At 41.4% G+C, this 18684-nt stretch overlaps 2 protein-coding genes across 5 annotated transcripts in view; both read left to right on the plus strand.

Moving 5' to 3' along the window:
- The first annotated feature begins 1064 nt into the window (after positions 1-1064).
- Positions 1065-6289, plus strand: ethe1 (ETHE1 persulfide dioxygenase). Its single transcript, XM_069656222.1, has 7 exons — positions 1065-1685; positions 2702-2846; positions 3311-3459; positions 3680-3809; positions 3966-4055; positions 4531-4647; positions 4760-6289. The coding sequence occupies exons 1-7, from the start codon at positions 1470-1472 to the stop codon at positions 4804-4806; spliced, it is 894 nt and encodes a 297-aa protein (XP_069512323.1). The 5' UTR covers positions 1065-1469; the 3' UTR covers positions 4807-6289.
- Positions 6290-10162: 3873 nt separating this feature from the next.
- The window catches only part of phldb3 (pleckstrin homology-like domain, family B, member 3), a 35851-nt gene continuing 27329 nt past the window's right edge, over positions 10163-18684 (plus strand). For all 4 annotated transcript variants that reach the window (XM_069655440.1, XM_069655443.1, XM_069655441.1 and 1 more), the window contains exon 1: positions 10163-10461. The gene's annotated coding sequence lies outside the window, so the exon portion shown is untranslated. The remainder of the gene's footprint in view (positions 10462-18684) is intronic.

The raw sequence follows: 18684 nt of genomic DNA on the forward strand, positions 1-18684 counted from the left end.
GAGACTTGCACAAGAGCAAATTGGTCCATCTTATTGTCAATCGAGAAATCAAAAACACTGGTCCTCTTATACTTGTTTGAAGCTCCTCTTTATCTGTTTTTATAGCACTCCAAGCCACATTTGAGCATCATATTCATTTGTGTCTGATTTTTTCCTGATGGGAAATAAGGCTACAGAGTTAACAAATTATATGCAAGTGATATTCTTTGGTTATGGTGCTTTAGTGGTGTTTACATTTTTGGTGTTTACCCTTGACCCCTGGTCAGAAAAGTTATCGACATGGTATAGGTTGGGTAAAACCTGAGTAGAGGATATTCCTTTACTTAGTGCATTACAGGAGACCTTAGATACAGCCAACTACAACATTCTGAAGAGTGCCCCCACTCAGGATTACCACCAAAAATAAGAAAGGCAAAATAACAAAGTGGCAAGTTCTCATCTGCCCAGTGACTAACTAATCAGGGTGCTCAAAATTAAAAATGGATGGTACTGAAGTAGTCAAGTCAAACAAAGCCAAGGAAGCAGCAACAACTTAGGAGTTAACACAAGAGATGGCAACCAAACTAAAACTAAGGCCACCCAATACACAAATCACACATTTACCTCACTTCATGGACATGTTCTATCCCGGACGAGGCCCCATTTGTTGTTTTTTGCTAACAACTATACACAATTGACCCAACAAAAATCCTGGGAAGCACCTTTAAAAAAAGTCAGTCAAGGGATTTATTGAAGACAATACTACAACCAAATCGTTAACTGAAGACTAACAAAAGCAACTAGAACACAACACAAAATCCCAGTCTGAGAGGCAGAACCACAGCAGACACCACTCCAGAAGCCTCTCTTGATGTCAGTGCTGGTGTCTTAAATAGGCTACTGATCCAATGCCAGGTGAACCTCAGTAGTCACAAAAAAACTGATGTTCTGAGCCTTTATGTTGCAACGTGATCAGTCTTGTATTTGGTGGTACGACACTTCCTTATAAATTGCAATAGATGTCAAAAGCCACGTAGGCAAATTACTGCAGCCACACACTTCAGTGTTCACTTCCACGCGCGCGAGGTGACGCTCGTGCACGTGCACCACTTGCACGATTGTGTTGTGAATTTTTGACCCGCTTACATGCGTGTGGAGGAAGTTGACCTGCTTGCCTCGATTATGGGACCAATCCACGTTTTGTTGCGCAATAACAAACACTGGCCATGGCACAATATACAGCAGCTGTAAAAGTGAGTGATACTGTAACTACTATCTCCGGGTTCACTCAAGGTGAGAGTTTAGCTGTCAGACGACTCTGAGCTGTGACTCTTCTAGGAGTTTGACATTATCCTCCGTGGCTCCAGGAAGCGAGCTTACGTCCTTGTACAGACTCCAGATAACAGCATCTGAGGTGTCTGTTATTCATTGTGAACACATTTGACCCATTTCAGCTGCGGTAGTACAATCAAGACTGCCGACGAAGGACAATGTGCTCGGTAATAACATTTAGCAGGGTGACAGCAGTTCACCGTGCTCTGGCTCTCACGCTCCGCCACAGAGCGAACACCGAGGGCTGGAGTTACGCAGCGGCCGAGAGCAGGCGCTTCTGTCCCGGCGTAAATTATGGGATTGACTCGCTCCAAGGTCCAAGGAGATCGTACTGCTCCAGGATGACGCTGAAGGAAGGACTGCTTTTCAGACAAGTAGGTACATGTTTATTTAAGTTTCTGCCTTATAGTTTCTGTTTACATGTTCAGCGCGTGAGAAAAAAGAGGAAGAGTTAGTACATATTATGCTTCTAGCTAACTTTAGCTAACGTTAGCGTTAGCATAGTAGGAAGTGATATTGGCTGAGTTAGCCGTTAGCTTAATTATGTTTGTGTATTAAAGTTATATTTGAATTAAAATGAGTAAAATAAAATCACAGGACTTATCCTGATGAATATTAGGGTAGTTTTTCTGCTATATGTGCTCATTATTTTGGCAATTCTGTTGCAGTCCTGATGACTGTGTACTGTAATATTAGCCTATGCCTGAAACTCGGTGACATTTCTTAGGACATAAACGTATATCTTGGTTCTTGAGATTGTTCTGTCAACTATAAAGTTTAAGTAAAGGTGACCTCTTAAGTAGGTAATGACTTCACATTCTTAGAAAAGATTATAAAACATAAAATACAGGAACCCATTAATCATTACCAAATGGGAAATTCCAGTGTTGCACACTAAAAAGACAGATTATACAAAAATAAACATAAAATAGATCAACTATCAGTATAATAAAAAAAACCCTAAATGAATTAAAACTATACAAGGACATTACCTCTAATATGAATGTGTAATACAATTGTCTTTGATATGGGATATAAAGTATTACATTATGCAACAACAGTAAAAAATATAATATACAGGATATATACATAATAGGGGAAATAGGCCTGTAAGGTGAAATATAGATACCGTATTTAAAATCCTTTATTTATAAACACTTAATATATGTTAATCACTAAAACTACAAACTTTCCAAATACTTCAAAATCATAAATGGTTTGACAACAGGTTTTTCCACATCATTGTCTCCTACTTCCTGTCTCTACGTCGATCACACACACGTTTGCAAACACACACTTAGAGGAGGACAGGGAGGATGGTTCTTCGTTACCACCTTTTGTAAAGTTTTGTAAAGTTCTGCAGACTCACTCCTTCTTTCTTTCTGTTCAGCTGTTTGAGAAGGAGAGCAGCACCTACACGTACTTGCTGGCAGACACAGACACCAAGCAGGCGATCCTCATCGATCCTGTACTGGAGACCATTGACAGGGACCTGAAGCTCATACATGAACTGGGGCTCGATCTTAAAGTGGCAGGTATCTTTACTTTCTGTGGCTTGATCTTAGACATACGTTGTTGTCTATTCATCGTCCAATGAAACTTCTCTTTTGGTTATTTATGCACATATCACATGCACGTTGTCCTATAAACTCTAATGTTTCTTGAGGATAATTTGGCCCCCATACTTAAACAATCTGCTTAAGGGAAATCTTGCAGGATTATTATAAATCTAGAATAAAGTTACATCTATATTCTGTGCCTTTATATGAAACCTAACTTTTCCCCCAAGACTATGGACTCTGCAATCGTCCACATGAAACAATGACGCTGATGCAAATACAATGACCTGCATTCTACTCATATCCATTAGAACAAGGCTAAAATAAATGCAAAACAAAATCCTTAGTTAAAATGTAGGCTAGTTTTTTCTTAGGGCTTAGAGTCATTCAGCTGGAACACCATTTGATCATTGTGAAACTATTTTCTTTCTCTGACACAGTAAACACTCATTGCCATGCGGACCACATCACAAGCACCGGGCTGATGAAGAAAAGGCTGGTGGGGCTGAAGAGTGCAATCTCTAAATTCAGCGGTGCCTCTGCAGATATCTTTCTGTCAGAGGGAGACAAGATCAGCTTTGGAAAACGTGTAAGAAAAACACAGATAGACTGTGTAGATGTTGCAGTGTGTCAAAATGTAAACTGTAAAAAAAGTACATAGTCTTTTTCAAGCATATGTTTAGGTTTTGATCTATGTCAGTCCTTTGGATAAAGTAATTTGTTGCTTTGTAAGGATCTGAAATGTTTAAGTTGAAGTTTACAATAAGACTTATTTAACGTACCATGACTTTGCTTCTTCCCCCCTCAAGCATCTAACAGTACGAGAGACCCCCGGTCACACTGATGGTTGTGTGTCGCTGGTAACAGATGATCAGAGCATGGCTTTCACTGGGGACGCTCTGCTCATCAGAGGCTGTGGCAGGACAGATTTCCAGCAGGGTAGACATACATTTTTCCTTTGTCCTAGAAATTTTCATCTCTCAAAGGCTGCATCAAAGCCTTTATTTTTGTAATGACGCTAGAGAACCACAAGAGGGCAGTGTTGCATCTGTTTTCCTTTGCACTAATCTTCTAAATGTTGTGTCTCTATTTCAGGCTGCCCCAAGAAGCTCTTTCAGTCAGTCCATCAGAAGATCTTCACTCTGCCTGATCAGTGCCTCATCTACCCAGCACATGACTACTTAGGTTAGCTGATACATCTTCCTAATCTCATGGAGTCACTGTTGTGAAAAGTGGTTATGCACATGGACAGACTTTAAGCATCAGCATAGTATTATCATGCTGTAGAAACCACTACTGATATAATACACATGTTGTTACAAGAGTGTGTAAAACAGTGCAAACAGGTCAAGCTATTCAGACATGCCTCTGGTGATAAAAATTGCATTTAATTGTTTTATTTTGTTGCCTTTTTATTTCAGAAACAGTGTATTTTATTCTCTGCCAAATATCAGTGCCAAAATTAAAAATAGATTCTTAAAGATCCTTTAGCTCTTGTGATCTGATAAATGTGCATATTTGTTTTAACAACTTCTGCCAGATCCACGGCTGCACTTACGGAAAATGATGTTGCCTTTGAAGGATCAGTGAGGTTCAGTATCTCGTTATGACCGCAGTAACCATAGAAAACATTTTGGGCTTTGTCCGTTTAATATTTCAGGTCAGACGATGTCGACGGTCGGTGAGGAGCGCAGGTTTAACCCTCGCTTGACCAAGAGCCTGGAGGAGTTTGTAAAAATCATGGACAACCTGAATCTCCCCAAGCCTAATAAAATAGGTAAATTAAAAACATTTTAAATATTGTAGCACTCTCTAAGATAATTAGAATATCTTACATGTAACTGCACTTTGATTTCTGAAAACAGTTCGGTTTTCTTCTTCCTTTGCAGATATTGCAGTGCCTGCTAATCTGGTTTGTGGAGTGCATCAAGTCTGAACGTCCTGCAAAAGGGAGGATTTTAATCAAACTACATCATTTTCATGTTCACTTGTTCACTCTGAGCCAGACTAACCATAAAGTGCTTTATTCTGTGTTGTAAATGAAATTATTTTTATGAATAGCTGTTTGATCTGCATTTGGAGTGCAGCTACTGACTTCCTTTTGATCATGCTATAACAGCAGCGCTCAAAATCATTGGAAAGATGACTTGTAAAAAGGAGAATTGCACCTTATTAAATCCCACTCTGTGTGACCCAAATGTATGTTCTTGCACATGTAACTTGGGTTGAGTGGGTACAATCTATCATGTTTGAGTTACTCTTTTAGGTGCAGCTTTTTTTGCAGGCCAACTGTGCGTTCACACCGAACGCGAATAGACGCGAGTCTGCGGCGAGATTCCGTACAAAGTCAATGCAATGACGCGAGTAGACGCAAATTTGCCCGAGTTGAAAAAATGTTACTTCCTCTGCAAATTAGTGTCATGTGGTGAAGCGAAAGCCTATCAATATCAAGATTCTCCTGACGCCATTGGTAACCATGGAGATATGCCCCGCTTCCGCTCCTTCATTCTGGAAGTGAAGGGCGAGTATTTGCTATTAGTATTTGCTCTTATTTAAACGCGAATTCTGATCCGGCGATCAAACTCGAGCGAGTAACGTGAGGCGAATATTCGCTTCACGTAACTCCTATTACGGTCATAGCTAGGTATACTAGAAACAGAAAAGGACGGTAACGAGTGTGAATTGCAATCCGAGACTGTATGGGCGCATAAAATACAATTTCTTGCTTATAGCTGCTCTAAAAATAAATGCTATCTGTTTTATTTTAACTCTTATAAATGAGAGCTAAAGTTCTGTACATGAGGAAAAAACACTATCTCTATTTTTTTTATTTTTAATTAAATATAAATGTGAGTATTTGTCTCTCCTCAGCTGTGTTATTATGAATGGGGAGGAAATGTAGAAGAAAGAGAGCAAAGAAAGGAATGCTCCATTCAAGGTTTGGTTTAGTATTCATGAATGCTTAACTGGGACAATTGAATTCTTCCACATGGGCTTCCCAGTGATTCCGGACTGCTTTTAGCCAAGGACTCACACATAAACACACTCACACACTTCATTCACACTCCTGCCAACCACTGCCTTTTTGCATAGCAAGAAAATGAAACTATGTCATTTGTATTCTGAATCTGTGACAGTCACATGTCCATTAACAACAGTTTATTGCTGTATGTTTGTTCTCTCGACTGTTCCTCCTAGATGTTTATTATCCAAGGCTGTCTATTGAAATGTGGGTCACTGTCCCTGTAAGTTATAAAGAAGTGCATCTATGCAAGAGTCAGCAAATTGAAAGCTGCTTCAAGATTTCCAGATGTTCTCTATGTGCTGCTGTCAGCCTGACTGAAAGGCTCATCAGTCAGTCAGACAGGTTTGTTTGGGAGTGTCGGCGTCAGACTCGGCTAGATGTGTCTTCCGAGGAAACGGGCACAAATAAACTATGCTTTATTACATTGTTGTACCGATCAAGAACCGATCTCTAAATGTTTATGTAGAGCAGTTTTTAAGTACTTTAGCTCTTCAGAAGTCCACCGTAGTTAACCGTTCAGTTTATCTTGGGGAATAGTGCTCAGCATGTGAAGCTAAAAAAGGTTTTCTGTTGTAACTTTCCAAAGTACAAAGAGTAACCCTTATGACATCATCATGACCAAAGTGCTGTACCACGCACAGAGGAAACAATAACAACCAAAGCTATCATAAGGAATGAGGAGACAGAAACAAACAACAGTGAAAATACAGAATAATACAGAAAACAAGCCACCTATTCAGGACTCAAAGAGTTCTCAAATGCCAACATATAAAGGTGCTTTTGAGGTGGGACTTTATAAAGTCAGGGTTAACATAACTTGGTTTTGGAGGCTACATATTTATGACACACAGACTGTATGACAAACGCAGGGTGTGAAGTTTGAGAATGTCACTGTAGACCCGCCATGGAGGGTCTAATTAAAGATTATTTTGAGTCAGAGGTTCTTAAATATAGGTACCTTGACCCATATGAGAGACTAAAAGTCAGGATGTTTTTGCCCCTGCTGTGTTGATTTTTTTTAATTGATTGTTTTGGCCTTTTATGTCTTTATTGAGAGAGGACAGTGGATAGAAGCAGGGGAAGAGAGAGTGGGGCTGACACGTGGCAAAGGGCCGAGGGTGAGAGTCAAACCCTGTCTGTAGCCTCTGTATACGGGACGCGTCATTTATCTGCTGAGCTAAACCAGCGCCGCTGTGTCGATTTAGCTCTTTTTTTTCAGTCTGAAATTAGTTACCCACCGTTATGTCCGAGCATTAAGTTAAATTGCCACAGTGCCCCTTTAATTACAGTATAAGACCATTCCTGGAAATGATATTGCTCCTTACTTTATCCTAATCTACCATGCAAAAAAGCAGAAAAACATTTTTTAATGTAGACATTTATCAAACTGGATTGTCTAAAAATGTTTTTCAGTTAAGTTTCTGTAGCAAGTAGCATTAGTCAAGAAACATAGCATCATAGCAATGGACTTGGCTTATTTCCTACTAAACAGGGATGCACTGATTTGATATGCAATATCACACCAACGCTGACCTATGAGGCCGGCTGGGTTTTTTGGCCATGATGTGATCCATGCTCAGTAAACACAGCCACTTCACTTCAAACACTGCTTCCTGTATCACTTAGATACATTAAATTAGAGAGGAAATCACAGCCCTCATGTTACCTTACACAAAAATGATTGTAATTACTTTTGCACAATGTGGCATACGGATTTTAAATTTGGGGAAGGAGTTATTATATTTGTAACAAGAGCCTGAGGTGAAGTATTGTTATCATGCGAAAGGGGCTGTATCTTTACATCCCCTTCAATAGAAAGCCGTATATCATCCTGCATTTAATCTGATCCTGCTCCTTTCAGATGCACTTGTCATTGTTACATGGGTGGGTCACTGTATGAATATCTTTGATGTTTTTGCCTGCAAGGTTTTATTCTCTGCAAAAGAAGCACATAATATTGTAATGGAGAAGTGTTGTTTAAGAATAACATGTAGGTAAGAGTGTATGTTATGTGTAGGTGGGGGGTACATGGTCACATATACGTTAATACTATTACAGCACGCCGTCCACCAGATGTCCATTTCAGCACTTGAGACAAACAACATTATCAGGCAGCTTCGTCCTCAGCGACAGACACCTGCATTGTTTTTTTTAATTCTAGACAGGAGGTGTGTGTGTCGTCAATATCCAACTGAAGATATGTTACTTCCACGTAAAATGGTCCCATTCTCTTCATCCTGGAAGCGAAGGTGCCAGCTGTCCTTTAACTGACTCTGTGTCACCCATCTGCCAGCCCTCTTTCAGTCTCCCCCTCAGCCCACTTTCGCTGTGCCACCATGAACCTGCTGCCCATTCTCTCCCTCACCGGCCACATGTCAGTGGAAAGAATCTATTACACTATCAGCTCATTCAGGACGAGCTGTAAAGAGGCCAGTGAGGGCGATAAAGCACTCAGAGTGAAGAGCAGATTTCCCCCCAACAGATCCTAAAGAAAAAGCTCCTATGGGGACTGAAAGTGTTTCTGTGGTAGTAAGTACTGAATCAGAGTGCAAGCTATACATGCTGAAAAAGTCTCTTAATAATATGTGTAGATTTGTTGGTATACTTTAATCTCTTGAAGTATTTCAAACATGAAGCACAGGAATTCACACTGCTGTGGTACTCACTGGTATGTTTACTGTGACTGTGTAATACTTTATGGTATTTTAATCACTACTGGGATCAATGTAAGAGTGTTGTAAAGGGACTTACACTCAATGTTTAACTCAAACTCTCAAACAATGTAGCACTATCATTGACTCAGATTACACGGATCAGGCGCATGTTAATACCAGGTGTAAACAGGGCCTCGTATAGGCTACTGATTTTGGACAAAGCCCTCTTTTCAGGAATGTATCTGTAACACACTTTATGTGGCATATTATTCTACTCACCATAATGTAATAGCCATGTTATTTATTTGGATTTATTGGCTGAAGGGCGCCCTCTCCCAGTGGGAGCAGATATAGTATACTCAATTGGCAGCTGTAATACTTTGAGAGACAGGCCCAAGGTGAGTTTCAGAGTGCAGCACTGTGTACAAATATTGTGTATTAATATCTGAACAACATGGAGTCCTGTGATTTAAAATTACGCTTATGAGATCAGTCACAAGTGGGTTACTGACATTTTGAAATGCTAAAATGTCCAAATAACTCAATTACCTAGCCAGCTAGCTGGGTCACAGGGGAGCTGCAGCCTATCCCAGCTGTCATTGGGTGAGAGGCGGGATACACCCTGGACTGATCGCCAGTCAGTTACATGGCTGACACATACAGACAGACAACCTTTCACTCACACCTACTGGCAGTTTTTAGGGTCAATTAACTTATTATTATCCAATTAACCTGGCGAGCCTGCGAGTCTTTGGACTGTGGGAGGAGTGCTAGTAGGGAACCCACACATGCATGAGGAGAACATGCAAACTCCACACAGAAAGGCCCCCTACATCGGAACCGGAAATCGAACTAGGAACATTTGAGCTGTGAGACGACAGCGCTAAAATGAAGGATATCATCCAGGTCATGGTAATTCTAAGCTTAATCCAAAAGGCAAGTCCAGTTGCCTTTTGGATTAAGTTTAGGATATTTTAATCATTCACTTTGATGTGAATGAAATGAAAGAAAGAAACAACCATGACACCTCCAAGGGGACTTTTTATAGATATACTCCTGTATTAAAACAATGTATAACAAATCAAAACCTTCTCTGTGATCAATCTTTCACCTCAGGAGTGGACCCAGTAACGTTTGTTCTCATAAAAATATGAACATATTAAAAATGTTGCAACTGACCCCAGTCTCCCCTACTCCATTTTGACCTTATATGTCCAGTCTCCCCTTCTATCACTATAATATTAAAATGTTCCCATGGGAGGCTGACATGAAAAGCATTTAGGAGGCCTTTAACTTCACAGTGTACTGGCAGTTTGCCTGGATGACTCTTTGGTTCACCACTCCACAATGAGAAAGCCCCGTCAGTTCCCAGAATAGAAATCCCATTTCGGTGCTGAACCTGAACGGGACTCTCTGTGTTTGTGAGTTCAGCACAGAGCCGAAACCACCGGTGACGTTTGCTCGTAGCCTACTAAGAGGACATGTGCCTTTTAATTTATGCCTACAACACAAAACAGCTTTATTATTGGTCTACACCCGCCTCCGTCGTCGCCCTCCTCCGCGTGCTTTCAGTTCAATCTCACCTGTTGACGCCGACAGCAGCAGCAGCTCACTCTGACAGAGCTGTCATGTCTCCTGGGAGGGATTGAATCAAACCAGGTGGAGAAAAAGAAGAGGCAGAAAGAGGAGATAACGTGTCTGTCAGCGTCACAGAAAACATTTAGCGAGCGAGGTAACTTCACGCGCTCCTGGCTAGTGTTTCCAGAAAGTGAAAGCGCGATAAAAGTTCGCTGAAGTGACGTTTTGCTATTTTTTCTTCGCGTTTCCCTCCTTATTAATTCAAGCGGCTTAATTATGTTATGACTTGGAGGAGCACAAACTGCTGTCGTTCTGGTTGGAGCACGTTTTCCAGGTAAGAGAAGCTGTTTTCTAATTTATTTTTCAGTCCGCAGAAAGAGTTTCCACCTAACAAGAACTCACACAAAGCTCGTGCAGTTCCTGTTTTAAATGTTAGACAACAACAACTTCCCAAAGCGACACAAAATACTCAAAGTATGCTTAAGTTTTCGCCTTGACATTAATGTGTGAGCGTAGCTGGAGCTTCCTGATGTGGTAAAGAAGTTCCCCCTTTGTTGTAGACTACATAACATCTACTTTATAACCCATCTAACCCATAATAAAAGAGGAATTTATTTAGCTTCCTGATACAAAGTACCTTCTTGTTTAAAACTATATAATCTTTGCCTGTGATTGTAAAAAGGTCCTGCTTCATTGATTCATATTTCATAATCACCCTTTGGGCTACATGCAGATATTAAGATTAATCATACCTTATCTGTAACTTTCTCTGAGCTAAACTGCTGTTTCTCAGCCAAACCTTGTCCCATGACAATAACCTCAGTTTACATAAATTCCCCTTTTGTTTACAGTGACCCTGGGATATCTTGCCTTTTATCCCTCCATCAGCTCGCGCAGGGTAAACAGAGTGGGTGGGAGTGTAGGTGGAGGCAGGATTGTGAAGAGAGATTGGGTTGTGTCGGGAGAGTTTGCTGTCTGGGGAGTTCTGTGTCATACACACGCCTCATTTTGACCGCCCAAATCTGTGTCTGAGCCCTGCGTCCTGGGCCGTCATTAATGGATCACTCTTTGCTTGCATCATGATTCCCAGGGATTTACTCACGCTGAAGGAATCTGTGTCAGTTGGACCGGCAGACAGCAGTCAGATGGGAACTGATAGCTGCCCTTTATAACAGCATACCTTCATGTCTTCATTCGCTCAGGTGCTTCTAATGTGTAGGCCCTGTTAAAGCCTGCAGGTGTCTGCAACTTTCTCACAGCCGCAACTTACATAGTCAGAAATCCATAAGTGTTACTAATAACATTAACGATGGCTCAGTTCTGGTTAAGTGTCCCTGTTGCCATGAGAGTGTGACAGTAAACAAGTATGCACGATACCCTGTAGGTGAAAGAGCTTTATGGAATTCAGTTTTTTATTTACACATTTACTTATTTTTACTGATTAGTGTCTCATTTATTCGGTTGATTATTTCTTTAATTTGTAAAATGTCTTAGAATATTCCTAAAAATGTCTATCACAGTTTCCCAGAGCCTGTGGTCAAATCTTTAAATGGCTCGTTTAGTCCGACCAGCATTTCAAAACAAAAAAGAATTACAACACACTGGTATTAAACAGAAAACATCAGCAAATCCTCCAACATTTGAAGAAGTAGCCAATAAATGTTAGTTTTTGCTATTGCTTGGGTCTTATCAATTACAATGTGCAAGTTTAGCTCTGTGATGCAGTTATTTTGTGATAAACCATTGATGTTTGCCGAGTTTGAGCTCCTACATTTCCCATGGTGCATGGGGTAATATGCTGAACTTTTGCATGTAGTTTTAAGTTACAGTTCTGAGTGAGAAACAACGTATACGGCCAAAGTTGAACAAGAGTTTTTGTACCTTATAGTGCAACATGTGTTACAGCATTGCATTGTGGTCTGTTGAGGATACTTGTAGTCCTGGACCTTGTATCTGAATCCCTTTTTTATTTAAAGCTACTGTAAGGGTTTTTTAGCTGGTAGTGAAACAGACTGAAATGACTACTCATGCCTCTATCTGACCAACACAAGCAAGTGAAACCATCAGCGACAAGAGATTTTTTCTATATAGTTATTTTTAATGCCTGAAACCGCTGCTGGGGGTAGGTGTCAGACGAGGTGATTAACTGCAAGCTTAGTTAGAAAACACTACTTAAGCATGAACAAGACAAAATCAGCAGCGATAAAAGGTACCACTTTGTGCATAGGGGTCACCAAAATCAACACAAAAAATGAAATCTGCACTGAAAACTTGCGTCAAAGGAAAAGTCTGACTGGTTATCCTGAATTCTGACAAGTTTAGATTTTATTAAAGCCGATTTCCCTTGCGCCTGCTTGTGTTTTCACAACAGTTATCACTTGAAACAGTTGATTTCCTTTGTTACATTACCTTCAACCTACGGCATCAGTTTGACCCTTTTCCAACAAAGCCCTGGCCTCTCTACTAGTTAAGTTAGAACCGGTGAATCCGCTTTCTTTACACTAGACTTCTCCTAATCTTCAGGCTTACATCTGGAGAATAGTCTGGTCTGATGCTTGATCCTCAGAACCTGACTTGTTAAACTGACGGTTGAAAAAAGGCTGCAGCACAACATTTTAAACTGACCTCAGCTCCTCGGCCAATTTTCCAACAGAATAAGAACAGAAGGAGCCCATCCCCCCCACCCCTTTTTTATTTTTGAAACAGTTCTGATGTCTTTGAGGTTATTTATTTCGCTTTAATATTCAGCTTTATTCCTAGTGTGTTATTTGGTTGATGCAGAATGTGTAGACGTTGTTTGCAACACTTTACATGCTGCATCAGTGGTTTTTGTTGCGTGCATTTCCACCGAGGTGTCAGGCAGGACTTGCCACTCTTGACTCGCAGCCTCACAGTGACAGCTGGGTGGAAGCCAAAACACCCTTCTCTCACCTGCTTTTCCGGCTCACAACCTTGTTCTGTGATGACAGCTTCCTGGTCTTTGGCACCGAGCCAGCAGGAGCCACACGCAGCAGGTCCAGAGGTCGCTGCTGCGGAGTCCACAGCGCTTATTAATCTGTCAGATGACAGCATGATCTTTGCCTGAACGTAAAGCCAGGTCTACAAACATGTCCGTTTTTATCATTAAGGGGAACAAAATGATTGCACTTTAAACAAATGACCTAACTTTCACACGTGCACACATGAAGAGGGTGTAGCTGCTCTTTCCGCTTACATGGAATCTAGCACAAACCAATTAGTGAACTGTGACACAGCTAAACTTCATTCTTCTGAAATGAGACATGACGTGTGTTTTTTAAGGTTAAAGCCAAAGTGTAGCAGGGTCAGTGCAAGAAAGTCGAATTCAGCGTCTCTATCTTGACAACAGGAAAATAACTTGTGCTCTCTGGAAACATTGTGTGCATAAGACAGCAATGTGATGATGTCAGGCCTGCTGGTGAAGACAGAGTTTCAAACAGTGGAGTTTTGGTCTGTTTGATTGGAGCCACAGCCTGTAATTGTGGCAAATAAAACGAGCATGTGACTTGTCCTGCTCGTTCACAAGGCTTAATAGCTGGTTTTGGTCTTATGCCTTCACCAGACGAGAGGACACCACTTACAGTAGCTACAGAAGCATTCTGTCATGTGGATTGTAGAAGCCCCTCTGGTCTGTGTCATCCCACATCCCACTGTTAAAGGGGACAATGCAGTTCAATGTCACAGTGAATAGGGCAACATGATCGTTTGGATGATTTCAATAGGGGATTAACATCGATGAGGATAAACTTTGGACATTTTTATTCAAATGAGTCTAGCAACGTATCATTTAGCAGAGTGGTTTCAATATGAAGGGACCACAGTGGCTCTGATAAAAAAAAAAACCTTGATCCCAAAATTCCTTGAAACGAGCTGAGCTAATGTTAGCAGCAGCTTTGCAGCAGCCCCTTCTGAACACACCTCATATATAAAACTATACTATAGAGTATGAGGAACAGTTTCAGTTCAATCTTTTATTTTTCGGTCTTTAAAAGGTCGTGAACCAGGGAAAAGCTGTTTCTGGTCAGTGTAACTTAACTTGCAATCCAGTAAACCTTAAAGACAGATGTGTCAGATCATAACGTCTGACTGTAAAGGAACCAAAACATTCTGCACAATGTTGACAATCGTCAACGAAAGGAGCAATGTACCCCTGGAAAAAGCCACTGTTAGTTAAAGCTGGTGTTCTCTGTAGTCGATAGAAGCAATAATATTAGAAATTGGCGCCATAGCTGTGGAGAAAATTGTACAAACAGCTCGTGGTTTTGCCCATTCTACATTCCTTCAACACCCAGCATGCATTGCGCGAGAGATGCTGGAGTGAAATACTATCATTTTCCAGTCAAGGAGATTGATCGCTGCAGGCAACGACTCAGAGCGGTACAGAATCCGAAATATTGCATTTTTTTTCCTACCATAATGGCATTAGCTCCCCATGATAGCATGATAGGGCTAAGGTAGAAAATTGGTGAACTGGCCCTTTAAGATCATCAGTTGAAATTCAAATAGGATTGCCCGTATTAATATCAGGACTGCAAGTGATCAACAGTGTGCATAATTTTAACGGCAAACCATGGTTTGTGTTGAGAGCAGACTACCTCATATTGTGTCACTGAGCTAACACACATCACCTGTCAACTGTTTACACTGCGGTGCACAGTGACCCAGAGATTAGACCCCGTCAGAGCTGGGTCACCTCACCTTCTACTGACAAAATAAACCTTATTTCTACTTTCTTCATTCACTCATTGAAGAGATTAAAAAGTTTTTTTTCAGTTAAGTGTTAAAAAAAGTTTTTATTGCATTCATGTCACTGAGACCCACCTGTTGACAAGTTACCGTGTTATTGAACTCTATAAAAACTTGGAATATGTAATAATTTATAAGTTAACCCACGGATTTGAACGCACAGTGTAACTTGACCTCTAAGTCCGACCTCTGTGGATTAATTGGACATTGTACGTCGCCCCCCTCTTTTACAGGGCAGCTTAGCTCACATGCTCCACGTGTGACATGTTTTCCATATAGTCCTCCTGCAATGAAAGCATAGTGACAGGCTTTAATCAGCATTCACACCCACGCTGTGCATGCCACCATCAAAGCTCTTTTGTGCTGTGTTGCCGCTGGAATATAGCTGTTGTCAGTGTTGACTTTATGGTTTGTGTACACAATGCTTAAACCCACTTATTCATTTATATAGGCAGTCACCACCGAGGGGTACAAACAGGGACGAGGTCAATTTACAGAGCTACTGTGTGTTAAATTCATTGTGTGGAAACTACAGTACATACATTTTTTTAAGTTTCAGGAACAGATAAATATGTTTAGATTCAGGTCTTAGTATGTTTTCAGTCGTGCAGAGGGACACCACAAAGTTTCTGAGAGAGGTTTGCAAAGCATGATGGATTGCCTCAAGTGATGTCACTCGAGTCAGCAACAGCAACGAAAATCTAAACAAACAAAAGTCAGAGCGATGTTTGCGTAAAGACCCATGTAGCTCATCATTGCTTGAGGCTAGTGGCCTACAGCTACATTAACTAATGCAAGCATAGCACACCTGAATCTGCGACTAACTATTGGTGATCATGTTGCATTGTGGGTATTGTTGTCACCCGGTTTAGACAGGGAAGAAGAATGCACCCCTACGCACGGGTCTGCGTGTGACTGACTGACTGAGTGAGTGAGTGATGGTTCTTTCACAGCCCTAGAGAGAGAGAGAGTTGCGACATCAAAATGGCGGATCATGGAGCATATTGGACCTCCACTGACGCGACTCTCTGTCTATACGGCTCTGGATACTTTATCGGGGCTCCTCCGCTGCTCATCCACCGTCCTCACCTGCACGTTGTCATCGGCCTCATGAGGACAGTCCTTGTAACACATTGCCCACAAAAGTGCACATTGACCTGATGCGGTCAGCCACATACTAGGTTTTGACCTCGTCTTGTTTTTCCTCATTTCTAAAAAGCCAACTTTTAAATTAAACATTTTTCACCACTAACAGATGATTTACTAAAATGTATTGTCGTCACATAGAAGAGAAGAACCTGTTCAGTTTCAAGGGGCTCTCTTTAGCACACAAGATTTTAAGGACAAAGACCAAAAAGACACATTCTTATGACATACCAACTAATTTTATTGATAAATACTGTATATAAAGTTGCTAAGATGTGTTACCTTCATTATACCAAATGTTTTCATGCTAGCTAATGAAATGTTGTGGCTGAAGTCCATCAGTTAATCTGTATGTGACCGATGAGTCAGCAAACTGTCTCTACAGAGAGTGTGATTTCTATCCGTTCTATTAACTACAAGGAAATGAACAAAGGTGAAGCAGCAGCGTTTCATAAATTCAACTGATAGTTTGTTTTTACTCATACGGGAGCACATTAACAGTTTATATTTCCCGGCCCGTATGTGGACTATTTGAGATAACGCACACGAGATATGAATGAAGACGACTGAAACTCCAGTGGAGCCTCAGTGAGACAAGACTTTGCTGATTTGAGCACATGGTGGGATAATATGACTCTGTTGTCTTGTTGAACGTAACTCCCTCACACTGGTGTGACTGTGTGTGTGTGTGTGTGTGTGTGTGTGAATCAGCTGTTGCCGGTTATTGCTTATCTGTGGTGGATCATTAGCGCTGCAGAGTCGTGAAGTCTCCTGGGATCACTTCAGGAGTCAGAGTTATGTCTTGTGTTACTTCTACATTACATAACTACCACACATAAACACACACACACAAACACATGCACACTCAATTTGAACAGTCTCTCTATTCTGCTATCTTATTCCCCAGAGGCGCTCCCCTCCGCGCAATCAAGCCTAATTTTTTTGGGCACAAAAGTGTGTTTTGTTCTTTGATCTGGCTCTCGGGCTGAACTTTGACCCTCTTTCTGTCTTTTTCCTCTATCTGCTTATTTTGCTCTCCATGTTTTGCGCCCCTCTTACTGTCGCACTCTCTCTTGTTTTGCGCTTGTTCGGCCTATTGTTTGTTGCATTTGTCAAACCATTGTGTTAACATGAAAGCATGGACTTTACTCCTGAATGCCCCCCGCTCTCTCTCTCTCTCTTTCTCTCTCTCTCTCTCTCTCTCTCTCTCTGGGCTCTGTGGCGTTGATAGTGTATCTGAGTGGACTTTAGCTCGAGGTTAGACAGCAGAGGTTTGTTTGGACAGTAATGTGACTCAGTGTGAAGCTCTATCTGCGTGTTTTCCCTACAAGTTGACAGCTTTTACTGGAAAGCACAGGGTCAAAGAGCACAGTAGAAATACACAATGTGGCCAAAAGTCAGTGGACAGCCGACCATCACACCTACTGCTTTTGAACTTGTTGGACATCCCATTCTAAAACCTTTGGCATTAACAGTTGGGGTTGGGTTGAGGTCCGGGGCTGTGTGCAGGCCAGTTGAGTTCCTTCACACCCAAATTGTCTAACCATGTCTCTATGGACCTCACTTTGTTCACAGGGACTCAGTCATGCTTGAAAGGGGCCTTCCCCAAACTGTTGCCACAATTGGCTAATGTGCCTTTGTATCCTGTAGCAATTAAGACGACCCTTCACTGGAACTAACCCTGAGAAAACATCTCAGACCGTTAGACCCTCCTCCACCAGTGTAGCCATCGTTCTCCTGGCACCTGCCAAACTAAGGTTAGTCCCTCAGACTGCCAGTTAGTGCAGCGTGATTCGTCCACAGCCCAGTTATGATCTGCTTTACACACCTCCTGATGACGTTCACAACAGTGCACGGTGATGTGAGTCTTTCTTGCAGCTGCTTCGCTGAGGAAATCCGCTTCATGAAGCTCCTGACGCACAGTTCATGAGTTGATGTTTCTTTCAGAGGCAGTTTGAAACTCTGTATTTAGTGATGCACCAGATGAAGGCTAATGCTATATGCCTTAGAACTTGTTAAACCTGCTCAGTTAGTGGGTCATTTTTACTCACAGACGCTGACACATGAAATGCTGCTCGCTTGTATTTTTTCTCTTACTAGAAGCATTTTCTGAGCGTATCGACCTGCTCTACTGTAAACTGGTCAGTGGGCTCTTGCTTTATGAAATGCACCTTTTGGATGTGTGAGAACATAAACTCCTTTTTGAAATCCAATTTCAACTAAACTTTTACTGGGCATCAGTTGAGCTCAGCGGCCCAAGAGTCCTCGGTGCATCGGCTCTGGGTTCTGCCATCCCCTATTCTCCTTTCCCCTGTTTCCAACACTATCCACTGTCCTCTCTATTTATTTAATGTTTATTTGTATAGGGGCAAGTATGAAGCAAGTAAACCGAAGCCACACACTACAGCATTTATAGCCTTGGCTTATTTGCAATGCCCGTACCTAGATGGGCCTTTAATAAACATAGAGCGTAAAAGGCCCAAAACATAATCTGGGAATTTTTCTCCTTTCATGTCCCATCAGTGACATTTATCCTCTATCTTAGTGATAAGCCCTTTTTACACTGCGGTTCCGCCTCAGCGATATAACGAAGCTCTGCCGTGATGGAGCCTTTTTACATTGAAGAAAGCAACGCCGGCGTAAAGCC

The sequence above is a fragment of the Semicossyphus pulcher genome, unplaced genomic scaffold (assembly GCF_022749685.1).
Source record: "Semicossyphus pulcher isolate SPU_LCO1_2020_fin unplaced genomic scaffold, fSemPul1.0.p SCAF_9, whole genome shotgun sequence".
NCBI classification, from domain to species: domain Eukaryota; kingdom Metazoa; phylum Chordata; class Actinopteri; order Labriformes; family Labridae; genus Semicossyphus; species Semicossyphus pulcher.